The following is a 16,109-nucleotide window of genomic DNA, read 5'->3' as shown; positions in this document are numbered from 1 at the left end:
CCGGGAGGAAGCGATGCCGCGTCGCGACAAATGTTTTCTCGCGAAACGCGAACAAGATTCTCATTCGCAAAGAGTTTCGGCCGATTCGATGAAACGATCGAAAGGAGCGCGAAAGCGCGTCCGCTTTGCGAACGTTCGATCTCGCCTCGATCCTCTTCTGTTCGCGCAGAGATATCCCCGTCGAGGCTTTCAACGCGTACTGCTGGATACACAGCACTTATTTCGTGACCGGAGCGATGTTGGGGATCGTCGGAGTCGACGTCGCGGCACCCGGGGTCGCGCCATCCTTTGGAAATCCACGATCCGATTGGCCCGATCGCCTGGAAGCCGATCCTGGCACGCCGCGGGAGACCACCAGGAGCCTCAAGTACTACCAGTGGATCGTCTTCGTGTTGGTGTTGCAAGTGAGTGGAGATTCGATCACCGAATTATTCGATCTACGAGAACGGGTACCGACCGAACCCGTCGAGTCTTCCTTAGAAGTTTGCCGAGCATCTCTAGGTGGTTCTGTTCTCGGCGTCGGGAATCGGTGTCGTCTCGCTGGAAGATGCGGCGGTCGCGGCTCGGCGCAGGGATCGACGCGTTTTACTAATGAAACACGTGTTCCCGAGGAAACCACACAAATAGAACTCGCCGGTGCGGATATGATTGATTTGTGTTTAAGGAGTCGGGCAAACGGGAAGTGAGCTGATTGACGCGTACGCGTTTCCGACCGAGTAGGAGGCAAAACTGATTATTTTCTTTTTCACTGGACCCGCGCGCGGTCTTTGAACGCGCTCGCTCGCGGTTGCATTTGTCGCAAGGCCGCCGCGATTTTCACCAAGATAATATTATCGCGGCCCATTTCTTTCGACCGCCTCCTTCGCGAACTTTTGCCTTCGGCGAGGCGAGGCGAGGCGAGGCGAGGCGAGATGGGGCGGACGCGATTAACAAACGTAACATAAGGCGAGCTCCGAGTCCATTTATTCGAGAAAGCGCGCCGCGCGAGTAGCGAGTAGCGAGTAGCGAGTAGCGAGTAGCGAGTACTCGAGAGATCGCGCTGCGCTGCTCCGACGCGAGCAGTTAGCACGTGGGGCAGCAGCTGCCCGCGCTGCTCCCACTAGACATTTCCTCGTAGATCATTCGGCCACGTGGTGCCGCCGATTAAATTAACCATAAGAACGCACCGACGTCGAATCGTAGACGCTAGGAGTTTTTACAGGAGCCCGAGATCAACGGATCGTCGATTAGTTCTATCTGGAACCGACGACGCGTCTTTAAACAACGCCCCAAGATCTATTCGATCTTTTTTTTATTAAGCTTCTGCGCCACGATTCGTTTCGCGGTTGGCAATATTTGCGCAGACCCTTGAACCGTTCGGCAGCTTCGCGCCTTTCGAATCGAACTCTCGAAGCGACGCGCGATTCTAGGGCATCGAATTTTCTTTTATAAAGCGGCCAGATTATTTTCTCGGGAAATATGCCGCACCCGTGGAAATATTAAAATACCACAGCCGCGGCGAGGACGGTTGCCTTCCCGATTTTCGATCGTTCCCTTCGACGAGAGGCGAGGCGTGGCGTAGCGAGGCGAGGCGACAAGATGCGACACGACGCTGGCGCTCGCGCTCGCGTTTCACTCGGCTCCAGGCGTAAACCGATTTCGTGGCAAGCCGTGCGAGCCTATTTATTTTCAGCTTTCTCACCTACGCTGAAAATTGTTACAAAGCACCCGGCGGATTACCGAACTTGGCGCTCGCTTCGCCTCGCTTTCAACGTTCGTCCAGAAAAGGTAGCCGAAACACCCCGCGCTCTCGTCGAGTCTTCCGAAAACGTCTGTCGTCGGGATTTCTTTTCAGCGCCATTTGGATACGCGGATCCGTGGCACCTGACAATTTCGCTCGGCGCTCGGCGCTCGGCGCTCCGGGCATAATAGCGCAAACTGGATCGTCGACTTTTCGAAAATATTGAAATTCTGAATCGTGGCGGAATAGCATGGAAGAAATTCGCAGGGGAGCGACGGGAGCGGGCGCCGGTATTCGGAGCGGAGAGATCCCTCTTCGAAGGCTGCATTTTCGGAAACTCTTTTTCCAATTAATTCATCGATCGGCCGATCGTCGAACATTCTTTGAAAAGAGAAACTCGAGACGATGTTTCTGCTTCTGTACTTTGGTAGGGTTTCGTCGACGTAAACACTATACACGCCGCGACGACACGAATGCGCGTGTCGCGTGCTATAAATGGAAGCTTTCATGTTCCTTCGGTGTTTTGGGGAAGACGTTCAAACGATAGTTGCATCTACCAAAGCCCAACGCGAGTCGGGCATGAATTTTCGTGGATCCGATCGTGGAAATCGTTTGCAAAAAAACTGCAGCGATCGCGCGCGAAATCGTAATTTCGGCAGCAGAGAACTGCAACTGCAACTGCAACTGCAACTGGACCGATATACTTGACCAATTGCAAGATGGCGAACGATCGACGCGAACAATTGCGCGAATCGATTTCCAAGTAGGAGCGATTTCATCGAACCTCGGTGGCTGTTTCGAGGGAAATCGGCGGGCGCGCGTCCGAGTTTTGGCGGGTCGTTTCGGAGCGAGCGGAGCTCACGCGACGCGGCGGTGCGTTTTAATGTTGCGCTTCTACGCTCGAACATTTCGGGTTTGGTGTTTCTATTCCTGGAGCGGGTTGACTCCTCGCTCGCGGCTCCTACGGGAGGTGCTATGCCCTGGCTAGCAAACGCGAGAACAGTCGAGTCGAGTCGAGTCGCGTCGCGTCGTCTTCTCTCGTGTCGTGTCGCGTCGCGACGTGTGTCCTGTGTCTTGTGGTGTCTCTTGTCTCTTGTCTCGCGTCTCGTGTCCCGTGTCCCGTGTCCCGTGTCCGGCGAGCTTCTCCGCGAACCGCGTGGAAGCTACACGCGCGACCACCGTCGAGAAGCTTCGCAAATATCTCTGGATTTTCGGATCGGCCGCGAATCTATCCACGAATTCTTCTTCGATTAGAGCGCGAAACGTTTCCGCTCTCGTCGGTCTCTCCCCCCGAGAAGAAAATCCAAGGTCCGTTGCCTCGCGTCATGTTGCGTTGCGTTGCGTTGCGTCGCGACGCGACGCGACGCGTCGAGTCGCGCGAGTCTCGCAGATTCCAAAGCGAGCGCGTTGTTTCGTTAAGCGACCGAATTTAGAGAAACTTTGAGAGAGGGAGACGGAGATAGATAGAGAGCGAGAGAGACGGAGAGAGAAAGGCCGAGGCGGAAAGAAGGAGAGAGAGAGAGGATGACGGATGGAGGAAGAGAAAGAGCGACGGTGAATTTCTCGATGTGCATCGCGAAAGGAGTTCGTTGACTGACGCGAGGAATATTTAGAAGCGGTATTTTACACGGCCGGCGGAATCGCTCGATTTTTCTTCTACTCCGCGGCTCCGGCAGCCGCGTAGATCTCGCGAATCCGTTCGCCGGAGAAGACCTCTTCTCGCGGAGCTAAACACTTCTCTCTCGGCGGCGATTCATAGAACGTTTTAACAAAACAAGAAGTCTCTATTCCCGAAAACCGTTCGTTCGTTCGTCCGTCCGTTCGTTCGTTCGACCTATTCTCGGTAGCGTTTCGTTATATTCTTCCGGCGATACTCCCCCCCGGAACCGCCAAGTCGCTCGCTAGAGACCCTATTAACGCCATGGAACTGCGCGCCATCGTTGAAAATCCCATCGACCGCGCTTGTTCGCGCTTGTTCGAGGGAACTCGAGCGATCGGGATACCGACGAAATCGACGGATTCTCCGACGGAGTAAGGTTTCCCGTTTTGCGGAATCGCGGAAAGGTACGGAGAACCGTGAGTCTGCGATCCGTGGCGAATATCGCCGCGGTCTTTTAACGCATTTTCTCAATGCCCTAGAAATTATCCGCAATCTATCTCTAGTTGGGAAATAATCTCTAAACCATTTGACATCGTCCCATGTATCGTCATCTCGATACGAAAAACGAACGCGAGTGTTCAGTTCCGATATATATTTCGAAACAATTGTTCGAAAACTTTCGATCGACTATTTCGAGCAACAAAAATTTCACTTTTACAGATGAGAATAGAAATTGTCGCAGTCCCTCGAAGCATCGTCCGACCTCGGGATACTTTCGCGAAAAGATTCTTGGAACGAGAGAGCAGTGTATATATTAGCTTTCGTTTATCTTTCCTGCTTTCTTCGATCGTCCATCCAAACGCTCGAGATCCGATGCCGCGACCTCTCTCTCTCTCTCTCTCCCTCCCTCTCTCTCTCTCTCTCTCTCTCTGCCTCTGTCGAGCTCGAAAACTGCATCGACGCGACGCTAGAACCGATCAGCACCGTTAACGAATTCGTCGATCTTTCCCTCGCCTCTGTTCTAAAAATGTCTCGACGTGTCCGCTTAACGCTACTCGCGTACACTCTAATAGCCATCATTATTATTAATATCTTTCCGGCATTCGATCGGTGAAAATAGCTCAACGCGTTGAAGGAAAACAGTAACTGTCTCCGACATAATTGCTGGCTTCTTCGAGGATAGCGAAATAAATCGTTCGAAATAACTAACGAGAGACGCGTTCGCACAAGATTAAACGTTATATTTGATGTTTTACCTTTTTTAATTGGGAGGAAACTTTGCAAAGAATCGCGTCGCTTCTCCGTCGTAAATCTCGACGCTGACGTTATCTTTTTTTGCTTCGACTCGTTTCTATGACTTTTCCAACGCGTTCGTGTCTTAAGAGTAAAATCGGTTCGCTCGTAGGTGGTCGCGGACATGGGCGAGGCGGGAGCGGTGGCGACGACAAAACGTTGATCTTTTGTTTTGTCGTTGTTGGCCGAAATTCCCTGGAACGCGTCCCATCTCGTCCGATCGCGTCCGGCGCGTAAGTTTGTCGAACTTTCCGGCCGTGTCCGGCGAAATTACGAGGAAGCGGAAAGCGTCGGCTTCGGCGATCGCGAGTTTATTTTATTTGTCCTTCTATTCTTAGATAATGGGGCTTTGTGTTACAAATAGTAACCGCTGTGTTATTATCGTCGTCGTCGTCGTCGTCGTCGTAGTCGTATGACAAGCGTTGCACTCGCAGAAACCAGCCACGGCTCTGGATCGCTCTTCGAATCAGTCGCGCACAGCGATGTCGCGTCTTCGCCGGCAGAGAGGAAGAGAGAGAGAGAGGATCGCGGGCGTGCCCTATAGCCACATCCGCGGGGGATCGTTGCCGGGCTCGAGGGCTGCGTTTATCCCTTTGTCTCCCATTTGGCAGCCGACGCTTCGCCGATCTTGAAATCTTGAAATCTTGAAATCTTGAAATCTTGAAATTATTCCAACACAGACTGCGAACGAGTGGAAGATGCGTTTAAAAACATTGACGCGTCGAATTTTAAGTAATGCCGAGGATATTATTTTTGTCGAAAAGGTCTCTGTCGGTCGAGTCGATCGGTTTCGAGAGCGAAGGCTGCCGGTTTCGAATCGGGAGAGCCTCCTCTAGTAGTTTACTCCTAGCGGTGATATATGCGTAATAGTATCGGCATAGCGTAGCCAAGATCTCGTCGAGGAAGAAGCCTGCTGGAAGCAGCCCAGTTAGCGTTCGCGTGTTTTATATTAAGCTCTAAGCGAGGCTGAATATTTCTTTCGGCGTTGGTTAATTGACAAGCCGAGATTAACCATGCTTTTCCGCTCACTTTTCGTTCTCGATAATTCACGATCGCCGCGAATCGCGATACCGCGCGGCGCCTCTTCCGCGCCGCGTACCAGCTCGTCCTCTGTCCGCCTCTGTCTCCCTTTTTGCTTTCCGTTTCCGTTTCCGTTTCCGTTTGAAGATTCGAGCATCCGGGCCGAATTGCTCGCGCATTTCGAAACGTAGAGAGACCCAGAAAGTATTTCCGTCTTGTGTCATCGCGTGCAATTTCCCGGCAAGCATCGGTTCTTCGTTCGCAACAAACCGCGCGGCGTTACGCGTAAACGTTAAAATAGAATGGCGCGCGTATTAAATGGAATGATGGAACCGTGAGCACCATCCGTGTTTCATCCTTTCAGAATGTTGCATCTCGTGCCGACGGCTCGCGCGTAGGCACGCGTACACGCATGGGAGTACGTTCGCAGGCTTCGAAACGCTCCGATCGGTAAGACAACCCCGTTGGTCGTCGAAAGCGACCGGTGGTGACAGGGACTTGGTAAAACTCGAGCGGTGAGAGCTCGGTGCCGGAGGGTCACGACGACGACGACGACGACGACGACGACGAGGACGAGGACCGATTCCGGTGGCCGCGGTGTCGGAGGAGGACCGCGAAACATGATCGAATTTCGCGGGTGCCCGCTCGCAGTTCCCGCAGGACAATCGTTCGGCCGGCCACCCCCTCGAACGCGGGCGGTCCAGCGAACGTTCGCTAGCACGAGCTAGAGAGGAGGAGATGCTCTGAGGCCGAAATAATGCAAGGGAGAGGATCCTCGACGGCACAGAGCCGACCGGACCAAAGGATCCTGCGTCGTCGAGACCGCCGCCTCGCGAGTCCTTTGGAACCGTCTCGATCGACGAAATAGCCTGGAGATCGGAGATCGGAGATCGGAGATCGGACAAGAAGACGCGCTCTCGAAACCGCGATTCGGCCTCTCGACACCGAAAGCCCGGATCGAAAGATGCGATAGATCGGTAGGTCGGAGGGACCGAACGAGATCTCGACGTCGCCGCGGCGTCGCCTCGATCCACGATGCTCGACATATTCCGAGGCCTGAAGAGCCTGATCAAAATTTCGCACGTGCACATCGACACCGCCGTCTTCCGGTTGCACTACAGCCTCACCGTGATCCTCTTGATCGCGTTCTCGCTGATCGTGACCACGCGGCAGTACGTCGGCAACCCGATCGACTGCATCCACAGCAAGGATCTGCCGGAGGACGTGCTCAACACCTACTGCTGGATTCACAGCACCTACACGATCACCGCGGCCTACCGGAAGCGAGAGGGCGTCGAGGTGCCCTTCCCCGGCATGGACAACTCCAAGTCCCATCCCGAGAGCGAGAGGAAGGAGTACAGGTACTATCAGTGGGTCTGCTTCATGCTGTTTCTTCAGGTAATTCCTTCTCTGAGCAGGACATACATCTACCTTTCTTCGCTCGACTCTCGGACCGCGGTTTCGGAGAGACGGGGGGGACTTGTTCCGAGTCGCGTATGCACGGATCGATGCGTGGAACGAAGCTCTGGAGGGGTCGACAACAAATTTTCTAGACGCAAAGGAAAAGCGATCTTTTTCGAACGAGCGGCGTCGATGCGATCGCGCTTCTTCGTAATTTCTAAGAAACTGCTCGGTACCACGTATTACGTACGACGGAAGCGACGACTCGACGAACCGCCAAGGACTCGGACTCGGACTCGGACTCGGTCGGTTGTTCTCGCCGGTCAATAAAGTTGCATATCGGTGCATATGCATTATAGATAGATTTGGCAATGAGAAAAGCCGGATAACGAACGAACCAGTTGCGGCTACGCTGCGAGGAATTTACTCGGTGCTTACAGAAGCTTATATCTAGTTCATTGCCAAGAAGGAAACCCTAAGCATATTAACTCCTTAAACCCGTAGCCGTTGCTTGCTCGTCGCCGAGGGTCGCTGTCGCGTTCGCCTTGACGCTCGGTCAAAGACGATCCTCCACCCTCGCCTTTCGCCCAACCGTTTCAAGCGGGCTCGCTCTCGGGTAACCGTGCCTCAAAGTTGCGCGACGCGAATATTTATGCGCGACTCGAGTTGGATCAACGGCCGGGATTCCGAGGAGGACCCGAAATCGAAATCGGAATCGGAATCGGAATCGTAACGGGTCGACTCGGTAGGTAGCCCGATGATGAATGAAGTCTCCCAACCCAATTATGAAACGGTGCTGCGATGGAACGAATCCAATTGCTTCTCCAAATAATTCAATTACCTTCCAGTGTCGCTGAAACGTTAATTCGGCGCGGGATCCAACTACGCTCGATCCAACTATATATAGAGCGACAATGACCCGAATGGTTCTCGCTTCTCCTTTTTGCCCGGCGTCCCTTTTCCTTTCCACCGAATTCGCGACACACCGAGAGTGCCGCTGGCCCCTGGCCAATCCTTGCCAATCGAGAGATATTATTACACCCGATACACCGTGATCCGCGCGCCCGCGTCTTTTCACTTTCCCAAGATCGCGTCATTTCCACGATCTGTCGCGCGTCTAAAGCAGCAGCGAGTAACGCGACGCGGGGAACCCAGCCCGGGTACGTTCAAACATCGAAGAACGAACATATATGTGGCGGCATGCGAGAATCCTGGGCCCGTCGAGCTTGAGCAACGACGAGCCGGTGGTACGCGAAACGATCGTCGAGAAACGTTGCGCGAGAGGGTAGAAAGTTTCGTCAGGGGCAAGAGAGCGATACCAGAAGATCATATAAGTTATGTGTTTAGCATCGAGGCCAAGGGATGCCTCTCAAGTTCGTCCAGTCTTCCGACGGCTTGCTGTCGCGATCCACGTGTGCGTCTCTGTCACCGCGCCCGAATTCTCGGTCCGTCCTCCCTCCGCGTTCCTCCTGCCGCTGCCACCGCTGCCGCTGCTGCTGCTGCTACTCGTTGCCGCTTCGCGATCGAGAAACAGTGCCGTTTGCTTTTCTTCCGCTTCTTCGTTAGTTAGTGTTCGCGGCAGTGGGTTCGAACGTGCGAGAAAGAAAGGGGGAAGAAGCGATGATTCGGCCGCGTTTCGAGCAGACCGACGAACGCGTCGTCGCCGACGCGACCCAGCGCTTTATCCGCGTCTCCGAGTTTCGAGCACCAGCCGTCTCCCAATAAATTCCTATATTTCGTAGAATTTCGCCGGGTGAAAGCCTCGTTTAAAATCGTTTCGAGGATTCGAGGATTCGAGGATTCTTCGGGAATCGGTTTGCTTTGAAAACACCCGCCGAGGAGGAACGTTTGTCGGTAGTTTGCCGAATTTCGTCGCGTCCGCTGGCTCTCTCTCTCTCTCTCTGGATCCCCGGAGAAACTCGGGAGGACGAGGCGAGCAAGAATGGGCCGCGAGTAGCGTGGGAGCGGCGGATAGAGCGGCAGAGTGCGCCGCAGGTGCGGTAGAGCAGTGAAAGAGAAGAAGGAAATGGGCCGCCGGCAGGACGAGGCAGTGATCGGCGAGTCCGACGACGATTCGACGACGGTCGGCCGGAAGTCGAGGAGCGAAACGGAGAGAGGAGCGCCATGCACGTAACGAAGACTCTCTCTCACCGAGGAGAGCGGAGATATTCGACGCGTGGTCCGAGATCGTTCTCGGGGACGGAGGTTGGTCGCCGCAACGGGGAGCGCGTTCGAGACCGGTAGACCAAAGAGCTTCGAAGATGCCTCTGATGCTGAAGATGATCGACGTGTTCGGCTCCCTGCGGTCCCTGTTCAAGGTGCCGAGGATCTCCGAGGACGCGGTCGTGTTCCGGCTGCATTACCGCGCCACCGTCGCGCTCCTTCTCGGCGGCTGCGTCACGTTGGCTTGCAAGAGCATTTCTGGCTCGCCTATTCACTGCGAGGCCGCCGGCTCCGTCGACAAGGTCGTCCTGGAGACGTTCTGCTGGCTTCACACCACCTACAGCATGGTGCACGCGTTCAACAAGAGCATCGGCCAGGCGGTGCCCTATCCGGGCGTCTCGAACAGCAAGGGCGTCGGACTCCACGGCCACGCGTCCCATCCGTTGGTCAAACAGCACAAGTATTATCAGTGGGTCATCTTCTTTCTGCTGCTCCAAGTACGACCGAGTCGCTCACTCTCTATCATCGTTCGTAAGTCGGCTAGAAACGCGTATAGACATATAGTAAGCCTATGGCGCTCGTCTCTCCGAGAACGAGAGGGCTCGAAAGAGTACCCACTTTTGATTGCGCGGGGGATCGATTCGAACGATTCGTACGCAGGACGAGTCGTCTTGGTTGGTCCTCGCGTCAAGAGGGCGCGACAGAGCGCGCGTTCGCTGCCGCGCAGATTCGAAGGCGAGACGAAAAAGGAACGGGAATTGTGGAAAGAAACGCGTGCCGCCTGCTCCCGGCGGGTTTCCCTCGCAAATCGGTAAAACCCGCGGCGGAATCGGCGGAATCGGCGGAATCGAGAGCGCCGAGCGGGCCGGCGTCGTCGCGCCGGTCTCCGGCGGCACGTCCGCTTTAAAACCGTCGGCCGTTCGAATTTGAATCGATAGAGCGCACCTCGTCGGCCGTTGAGGCGAGCCGGCTCAAAGAATTTATATTAATAACCTCGTTCTTCGGAAGAAAAGCATATCCGTCGCTTCCTGGTTATCGATCGCTCGTCACCAGATTATAAGCATACTCATAAGCCAAGGTTGCCGAGGGACCTTCGCTCGGCTTCGCCCTACCGGTAATACGCTAAAGAGAGGAAAAAATTCTTTCCCGATCGTTTCCGTTAAGTGGATCCGCGCGAGGAGGGGGGCAGCGAGGAGGGTGGAAACGTCGCCTCGCCTCGCCTCGCCTCGCCTCGCCTCGGTTCGGAGACGCTCGATCGGGTTTTCCTCTTGTTTAGCCAATGTGATCCACTTGCTCCGCGCGCGCGAAACGATGCATCGAGCCGAGCCGAGCCGAGCCGACTCGAGCCGAGCTGGCACGCGACGCGACGCGACGCGAGCGAGCGCGGTTAAACCATAGCTATAGCTCGTGCTATTTTCATCCGCGGATTTTCCCTTTTCGTTGGGTTCTCGTGGACGCCGACGTCGACCCTGTTCTCGGCATTTCCCATTCCCGATTCCCGATTCCCGATCCCCGATCCCCGATTCCCGATTGCCGCGACGATTCGCAGTCCTCTCGATCCGCCCGAGACCGACGTCCCCGGTCTCCAATCGACTGAGATTCGATTCGACTCAGGTCCGAGAAACGGAGTTCGCTCGCTGAAACGGAAGCTGTTTTAAACGATTTTCTCCAATTAAAGGGACGATATTTCACTCGCGTTCGCCCCTCCGTATGTTCGGGTTTACGCGAGGCGTACGCGAACGTTTTAAGACCAACATCGCCAAGTTAACGACTCTTGTAACAGAATTCCAGCGGTGATACATTTAGGCGCCTACGGGACAACGTAAACTCGTTACCGAAATGAATTGCCGCTAAATCAACAGCGATTAATCAATACGCCGCGCCGCTCCGCTTTGAAACAATACCACCGCCGTTTAGTGTGATTTTATCGCTCCGAACGAGACGCGCGCGGCCGACCCGACATCTTTACTCCCGAACCCCGAACCCCGAACCCCGACTCCCGAAACTCGAAACGAATCGGCGAAATTCCCTCCCTCGGATTCGTCCTCGTAAAACCTATCGACGAATTCCGCCGGTCCGGCGTAAACGGAACTCTCTTCCGTCCGTCGTCGACGCTTCCGGTCTTACTCTGTGTCTGCGAGCTTATTATCGTTGCGTTTATTATTAACTGCGCGAACATTGCGGCCGGAACAATTCCTTCCAGGGCGACCGACTCGCGCTATCCGAAGCACCGTCGTCGCAAAGCCGAATAAGGCTCCAAACGAAAACAGTCCGTAGCGAAGAAGTAGCGAAGAAAAATCTCGACGGTCGATTCTGTCTGCAACTGTCGCCAACCGTTTACCCAACCACGTTGCGCCACTTCTCACGTTTCGCATTGCATCGTGCACCGACCGCGAAACGAACTACTTACCGATTATCATAATAAATATGCTACGATATTGATAAGTGTAATGGGAATGTTGAGAGAGAGAGAGAGAGAGATAAGCAGCCAAGCAACAATGAGATCTCTCGAGGAAAGACGGTAATTAGGCGTGCAGGGAGCTATAGATAGTTGGAGGATCGCATACCGGGCTAATAATTCCTAATCGATTGCACGTGTTCTCGTGCTCGTTCTCGTTCTCGTTCTCGTTCTCGTTTTCGTTTTCGTTTTCGTTCTCGCTGTCGTCGTTGGTCTCGGTAGCCCGGTTAACTCCGTCCCGCGATCTCTGTTCCAGGCGATCCTCTTTTACACACCCCGATGGCTCTGGAAAGGCTGGGAGGGTGGCAAGATTCACGCCCTGATGATGGACCTCGACATCGGCCTCTGTTCCGAGGTCGAGAAGAAGCAGAAGAAAAAGATGTTGCTCGACTATCTCTGGGAGAATCTTCGCTTTCACAACTGGTGGGCTTACAGGTACTACCTCTGCGAAGTTCTCGCCCTGGTGAACGTGGTCGGTGAGTGACGCCATATTTTATTAGCTTTCGAACCGTTCGAGCCGAATCTTTTAAAAGAGTCTCTTTTCCGAGTGTCGAGAAAATGCGAAACGGCGCGAACACATAGAGCGTGGAGCGCGTATTTCCGTTCGCTCGTTTTCCCATTTGCGCGCGGCTTTGCCATTTCCTACGAATCTCGGCCCGACAGTCGAAGCGTTCACCCTCTTCCGTTATTTGTTTTGTTTCTTTTAACGAATCCGTAACTCTCGGCCAAGACGGACTTTAAATGCCGCGTTTGCTTTCGTTATTCCATATTGATCCCCGAAATCGCCGATTCGCAAGCTTTCCCTCCGCGCTCGTCTTCCACTCGCTCGCGATCGTGGATCGTGGGGATCGTGGGGATCGTGGGGATCGGACGAACGGTGAATGAACGATTCACGATAGAATTTGGCAAGCATACAGTTGGCCTACGACGCCGCGACGGTGGCAGCGCGTTCGAGGAGTGCCGATCCACGCGGGGTCGTCGATCGCTGCATATTTTCCAAAGCGTGGCTTGTTTCGCGAAACAAGTTCCGATTGCTGGGTGGTTAACTTTTCACGTGGAATGCGCGCAGGTCAAATGTTCCTGATGAACCGCTTCTTCGACGGCGCCTTTTTGACGTTCGGCATCGACGTGCTCCGGTTCTTGGAGTCGGACCAGGAGGACCGGGTCGACCCGATGATCTACGTGTTCCCACGAATGACCAAGTGCACCTTCTACAAATACGGCGTGAGCGGCGAGGTGGAGCGACACGACGCCGTCTGCATATTGCCTTTGAACGTAGTCAACGAGAAGATATACGTGTTCCTCTGGTTTTGGTTCCTCTTTCTCGGCGTCCTTAGCTTCTTCACGGTCCTGTACAGGGTAAGCCTCGGTTGCGAAACCGACGACGACGACGTTGCCAGCGAAAGGCGGAATCCGATTTAACCGAATCTCGATCCCGGTTCGCGCAGATCATAATTATATTCTCGCCGCGGACGAGGGTGTACCTGCTGCGACTGCGGTTCCGCTTGGTCCGGCGAGAGGCCATCGAGACCATCGTCAGGAGGAGCAAAGTGGGCGACTGGTTCCTCTTGTACATGCTCGGCGAGAATTTGGACACGGTGATATACAGGGACGTGATGCACGAGCTGGCGAACAAGCTCGCGTCCAGGCACCACCACAGCGTGCCGGGGATCAAGGGAGAGCTACAGGAGGCCTGATCCAAGTGAGTCCAGCCCGTGTCTCCGTTCGTTTCTTCCACGACTTTCAAAAAGTCCGATCAAACTCGAGGTCGGCCCGCGAGAAACCAAAGTTCTCCGCTCTTCCCGTCCACCCGCTACCCGACTCGCCCCCTGCGGCTCGCGATGGACGACGCGCCGCGTCTTCGATACGCGGCACCGATGCGTCGCCCATAAATTTCCTGCCAACTAGCGTTTGACATTTACGCGTTATCCTATTTCGAGCGGTTTAACAACCGCCGCGGCGGCGGGCTAGGGCTAGAGAGCTTTCCTCTCGAGTCCCGCGATCCGTTCAATATCGGTTTGAAATAACAACCTTATCTCGAAAGCGACGCCCAACCTGACATAACCGTCAGCCGCGAAACAAGCCAAAGGAACCCCGGGACGGCGCGCGGTTGCGGAAGCTTTCTCGCCCCCTTTGGATCGCGCTTTCGCCTCTTTACTGCCGCCATCGGCAGAGTGCTGGGGCTGCGCGAGACGGAAACTTTGATTCGCGGCGCGGATGTAATTGAGATCGGCTGTTTCTCGGGCAGCACTAGAACTAGCGCGTTACGTTTTAACGAGAACATTGGCCCGGCCGGGGAACGACAAGGTGATTTAAAGCGTTCGAAGCAAACCAGATTTATCGTAGCGCCTTCCGATCGGTTCGAGATTGTCGTCGCATCGTTCGCCGAAACCGAATCGTTCGGAACAGAGCGTGCTCGCAAACAGAAGTCGGCAGCGGGGTTACTCGTTGCGAACGAATCTTAATCGGTTGCGGTGTTTCTTACAGATTGCCTCGGAAAGTCGTGAAAATCGAGAGGATTCCCGTAGCGAGGATAGGAGGTGTGCCGACGGAAGCCGAGGGAATCCCGGTGGAACGCCGAAGACGAAGACGGAGACCGAGACCGAGACCGAGACCGAGACTCGAGGAAACGAGTTCCGGAACGAGACGAATCGCATTTTATTTAATACTCGAACCGTGTGTTTTTCCTTTTTTCTGGTTCGCGGCGCCCTGAGGACCGGCAGCCTGCTGCCGCGCTCGGAGGGGCGTCGGCGAACGCTAATCGTTATCGTTGCTCGCGTAAAAGACAAACGATCGGTGCCGATTACTATCGCGCATTCGTTCGTCGTGTTAGGCGAGGGAAGCCTGCCTGCCTCTCACTAACAGGCTGCTCTCTCGCGAGGCTTTCGCGCGCGCGCGCGCGCGCGCGGCGCTCGTCGAATCGACGACGGTTTCCGTCGCGAGGCGCGGAAGCGAGCGAGCCGAGAACACTGACAGCCGTCCGAACGTTCGATTTCGAGTCGACAGCTGGTTCGGGGACGCGGGTTGCGTTCACAGGACACGAGCGCCCCCCGCCCGCGTTCGCTCGCTCTCCGCGGCGAGGCCGAGACCGCGAACCGATCCATCTTCTTCCACAAAGACTGTGCCAGAGTGCCAACGCGAACGAACCCGCGTGTAACTTTTACCGGACTCTTGAAATAAATGTATTTTTATTTAAAAGCTAATTTAATAAATTACGTCGTTCCATATCGGAGGCGATCAGTCGACGATCGAATTTCCCAAAGACTGCGACGGGACCGACGAGCTCAACGTTCAGCTCGTATGCTGCGAACAGCGAGTCGGATTGTTTTTCGAGAGGGCTGTACGGCGTTGCTTGCGCGCATACGGGGCATCGCAAAAGTCATCGTCGGTCGAGGCTGCTAACGTGTTACTTTTGGGACAGCCTGTATATTTCGACAGCGCTTCGTTGCGATCGCTATTGCAGGAGCATAAATTTCGAGTGCGCGCGAGTGGTCGTATCGTCCAGCTCGAGGCAGGAGACGGGAGAGACGAGAGAGAGAGAGAGAGAGAGAGAGAGAGAGAGAGAGAGAGAGAGAGAGAGAGAGAGAGAGAGAGAGACGAGACAAGAAACGAGCCGCGACGGTGCACGGTTGGCCATATTCGGAAACGCGGGGAGGACCAACCGGTCCTCGTTGGTCCGCGGCTCGCGAAACTCGGCGTCTGAAAAGGAGGCGAAGCGAGCGCGTTCCTTCTGCGTAACCGAGAGCATCGGTATTTAAAGGGTCCTTGTTGTCCTTTCACTGTCCGTGCCGCGAGCCGCGAGCCGCGCCCTCGCGTTTCAGCGCAACATCGCCCCATCTCGTTACGACAACTATGCTCCCTCTTTCCTTTCCCTGCTTTCTCCGAAAAACGAATTTTCGACGGCGATTCGCAGAGACTACGGCCGATCGACTACCGTCGTCGAGTGCTTCGATACGTTTGCTTGACCTATCGGAAATATAATACGTACGCGTCAACGATCGCGGCCATCAGCGTGGATGAGAAGCAGCTCCAGATAACGTTCATTCGCATTTTCATTGGCACTGTCTCGTACCATCAGGGTGATAACAAAAAAATGTCGAAGAAATGCCGAGAACGCGGGTGCGAAGGTGAACGCGTCTTCGTCTTGGCGAAGCGTTTGAACGGTCTCGCGGCGAGTCGCGACCATACCCGGCTAGATTTCCGCGATGACTCATAAACGCGAGGACTCGTTTTACAAGCTCGACGCGTCGTTCGGTCTCGGGCTCGAAAATTCCCATCCGAGCTGGGTGGATATGGAATTTTCGCGCGGAGACTTTTCGAAAACCGATCGGGGGAACGAGAGTCGCCGACGAGTCGCGACGCGTCGGAACCGGAGGGAAGGGGTACCTACCTTTGGGCGTGGGTGTTCCAAGGTCTTCTGCTCGCCATTTACGGGGGCATGCAAAACCAGATAC

General features: G+C 54.9%; 2 protein-coding genes across 3 annotated transcripts in view; one reads left to right on the top strand and one right to left on the bottom strand.

The window, feature by feature from the left end:
* The window catches only part of Kfase (kynurenine formamidase), a 114,440-nt gene that overhangs the window by 53,039 nt on the left and 45,292 nt on the right, over positions 1–16,109 (bottom strand). The gene's annotated exons all lie outside the window — the stretch shown is intronic.
* On the top strand, positions 2,744–14,811 carry Shakb (Innexin family member shaking B). 2 transcript variants are annotated; one of them, XM_078182383.1, is made up of 6 exons: positions 2,744–3,028; positions 5,998–7,031; positions 11,912–12,131; positions 12,725–13,014; positions 13,104–13,357; positions 14,143–14,811. In XM_078182383.1, the coding sequence occupies exons 2-5, from the start codon at positions 6,669–6,671 to the stop codon at positions 13,350–13,352; spliced, it is 1,122 nt and encodes a 373-aa protein (XP_078038509.1). In that variant the 5' UTR covers positions 2,744–3,028; positions 5,998–6,668; the 3' UTR covers positions 13,353–13,357; positions 14,143–14,811. The 2 variants fall into 2 exon arrangements, with proteins under 2 accessions (XP_078038509.1, XP_078038507.1); XM_078182381.1 differs by lacking the exons at positions 2,744–3,028; positions 5,998–7,031 and adding an exon at positions 8,826–9,694.

This window comes from Augochlora pura, chromosome 6 (assembly GCF_028453695.1).
Source record: "Augochlora pura isolate Apur16 chromosome 6, APUR_v2.2.1, whole genome shotgun sequence".
NCBI classification, from domain to species: domain Eukaryota; kingdom Metazoa; phylum Arthropoda; class Insecta; order Hymenoptera; family Halictidae; genus Augochlora; species Augochlora pura.
This window is presented reverse-complemented; position numbering and strand designations above follow the sequence as displayed.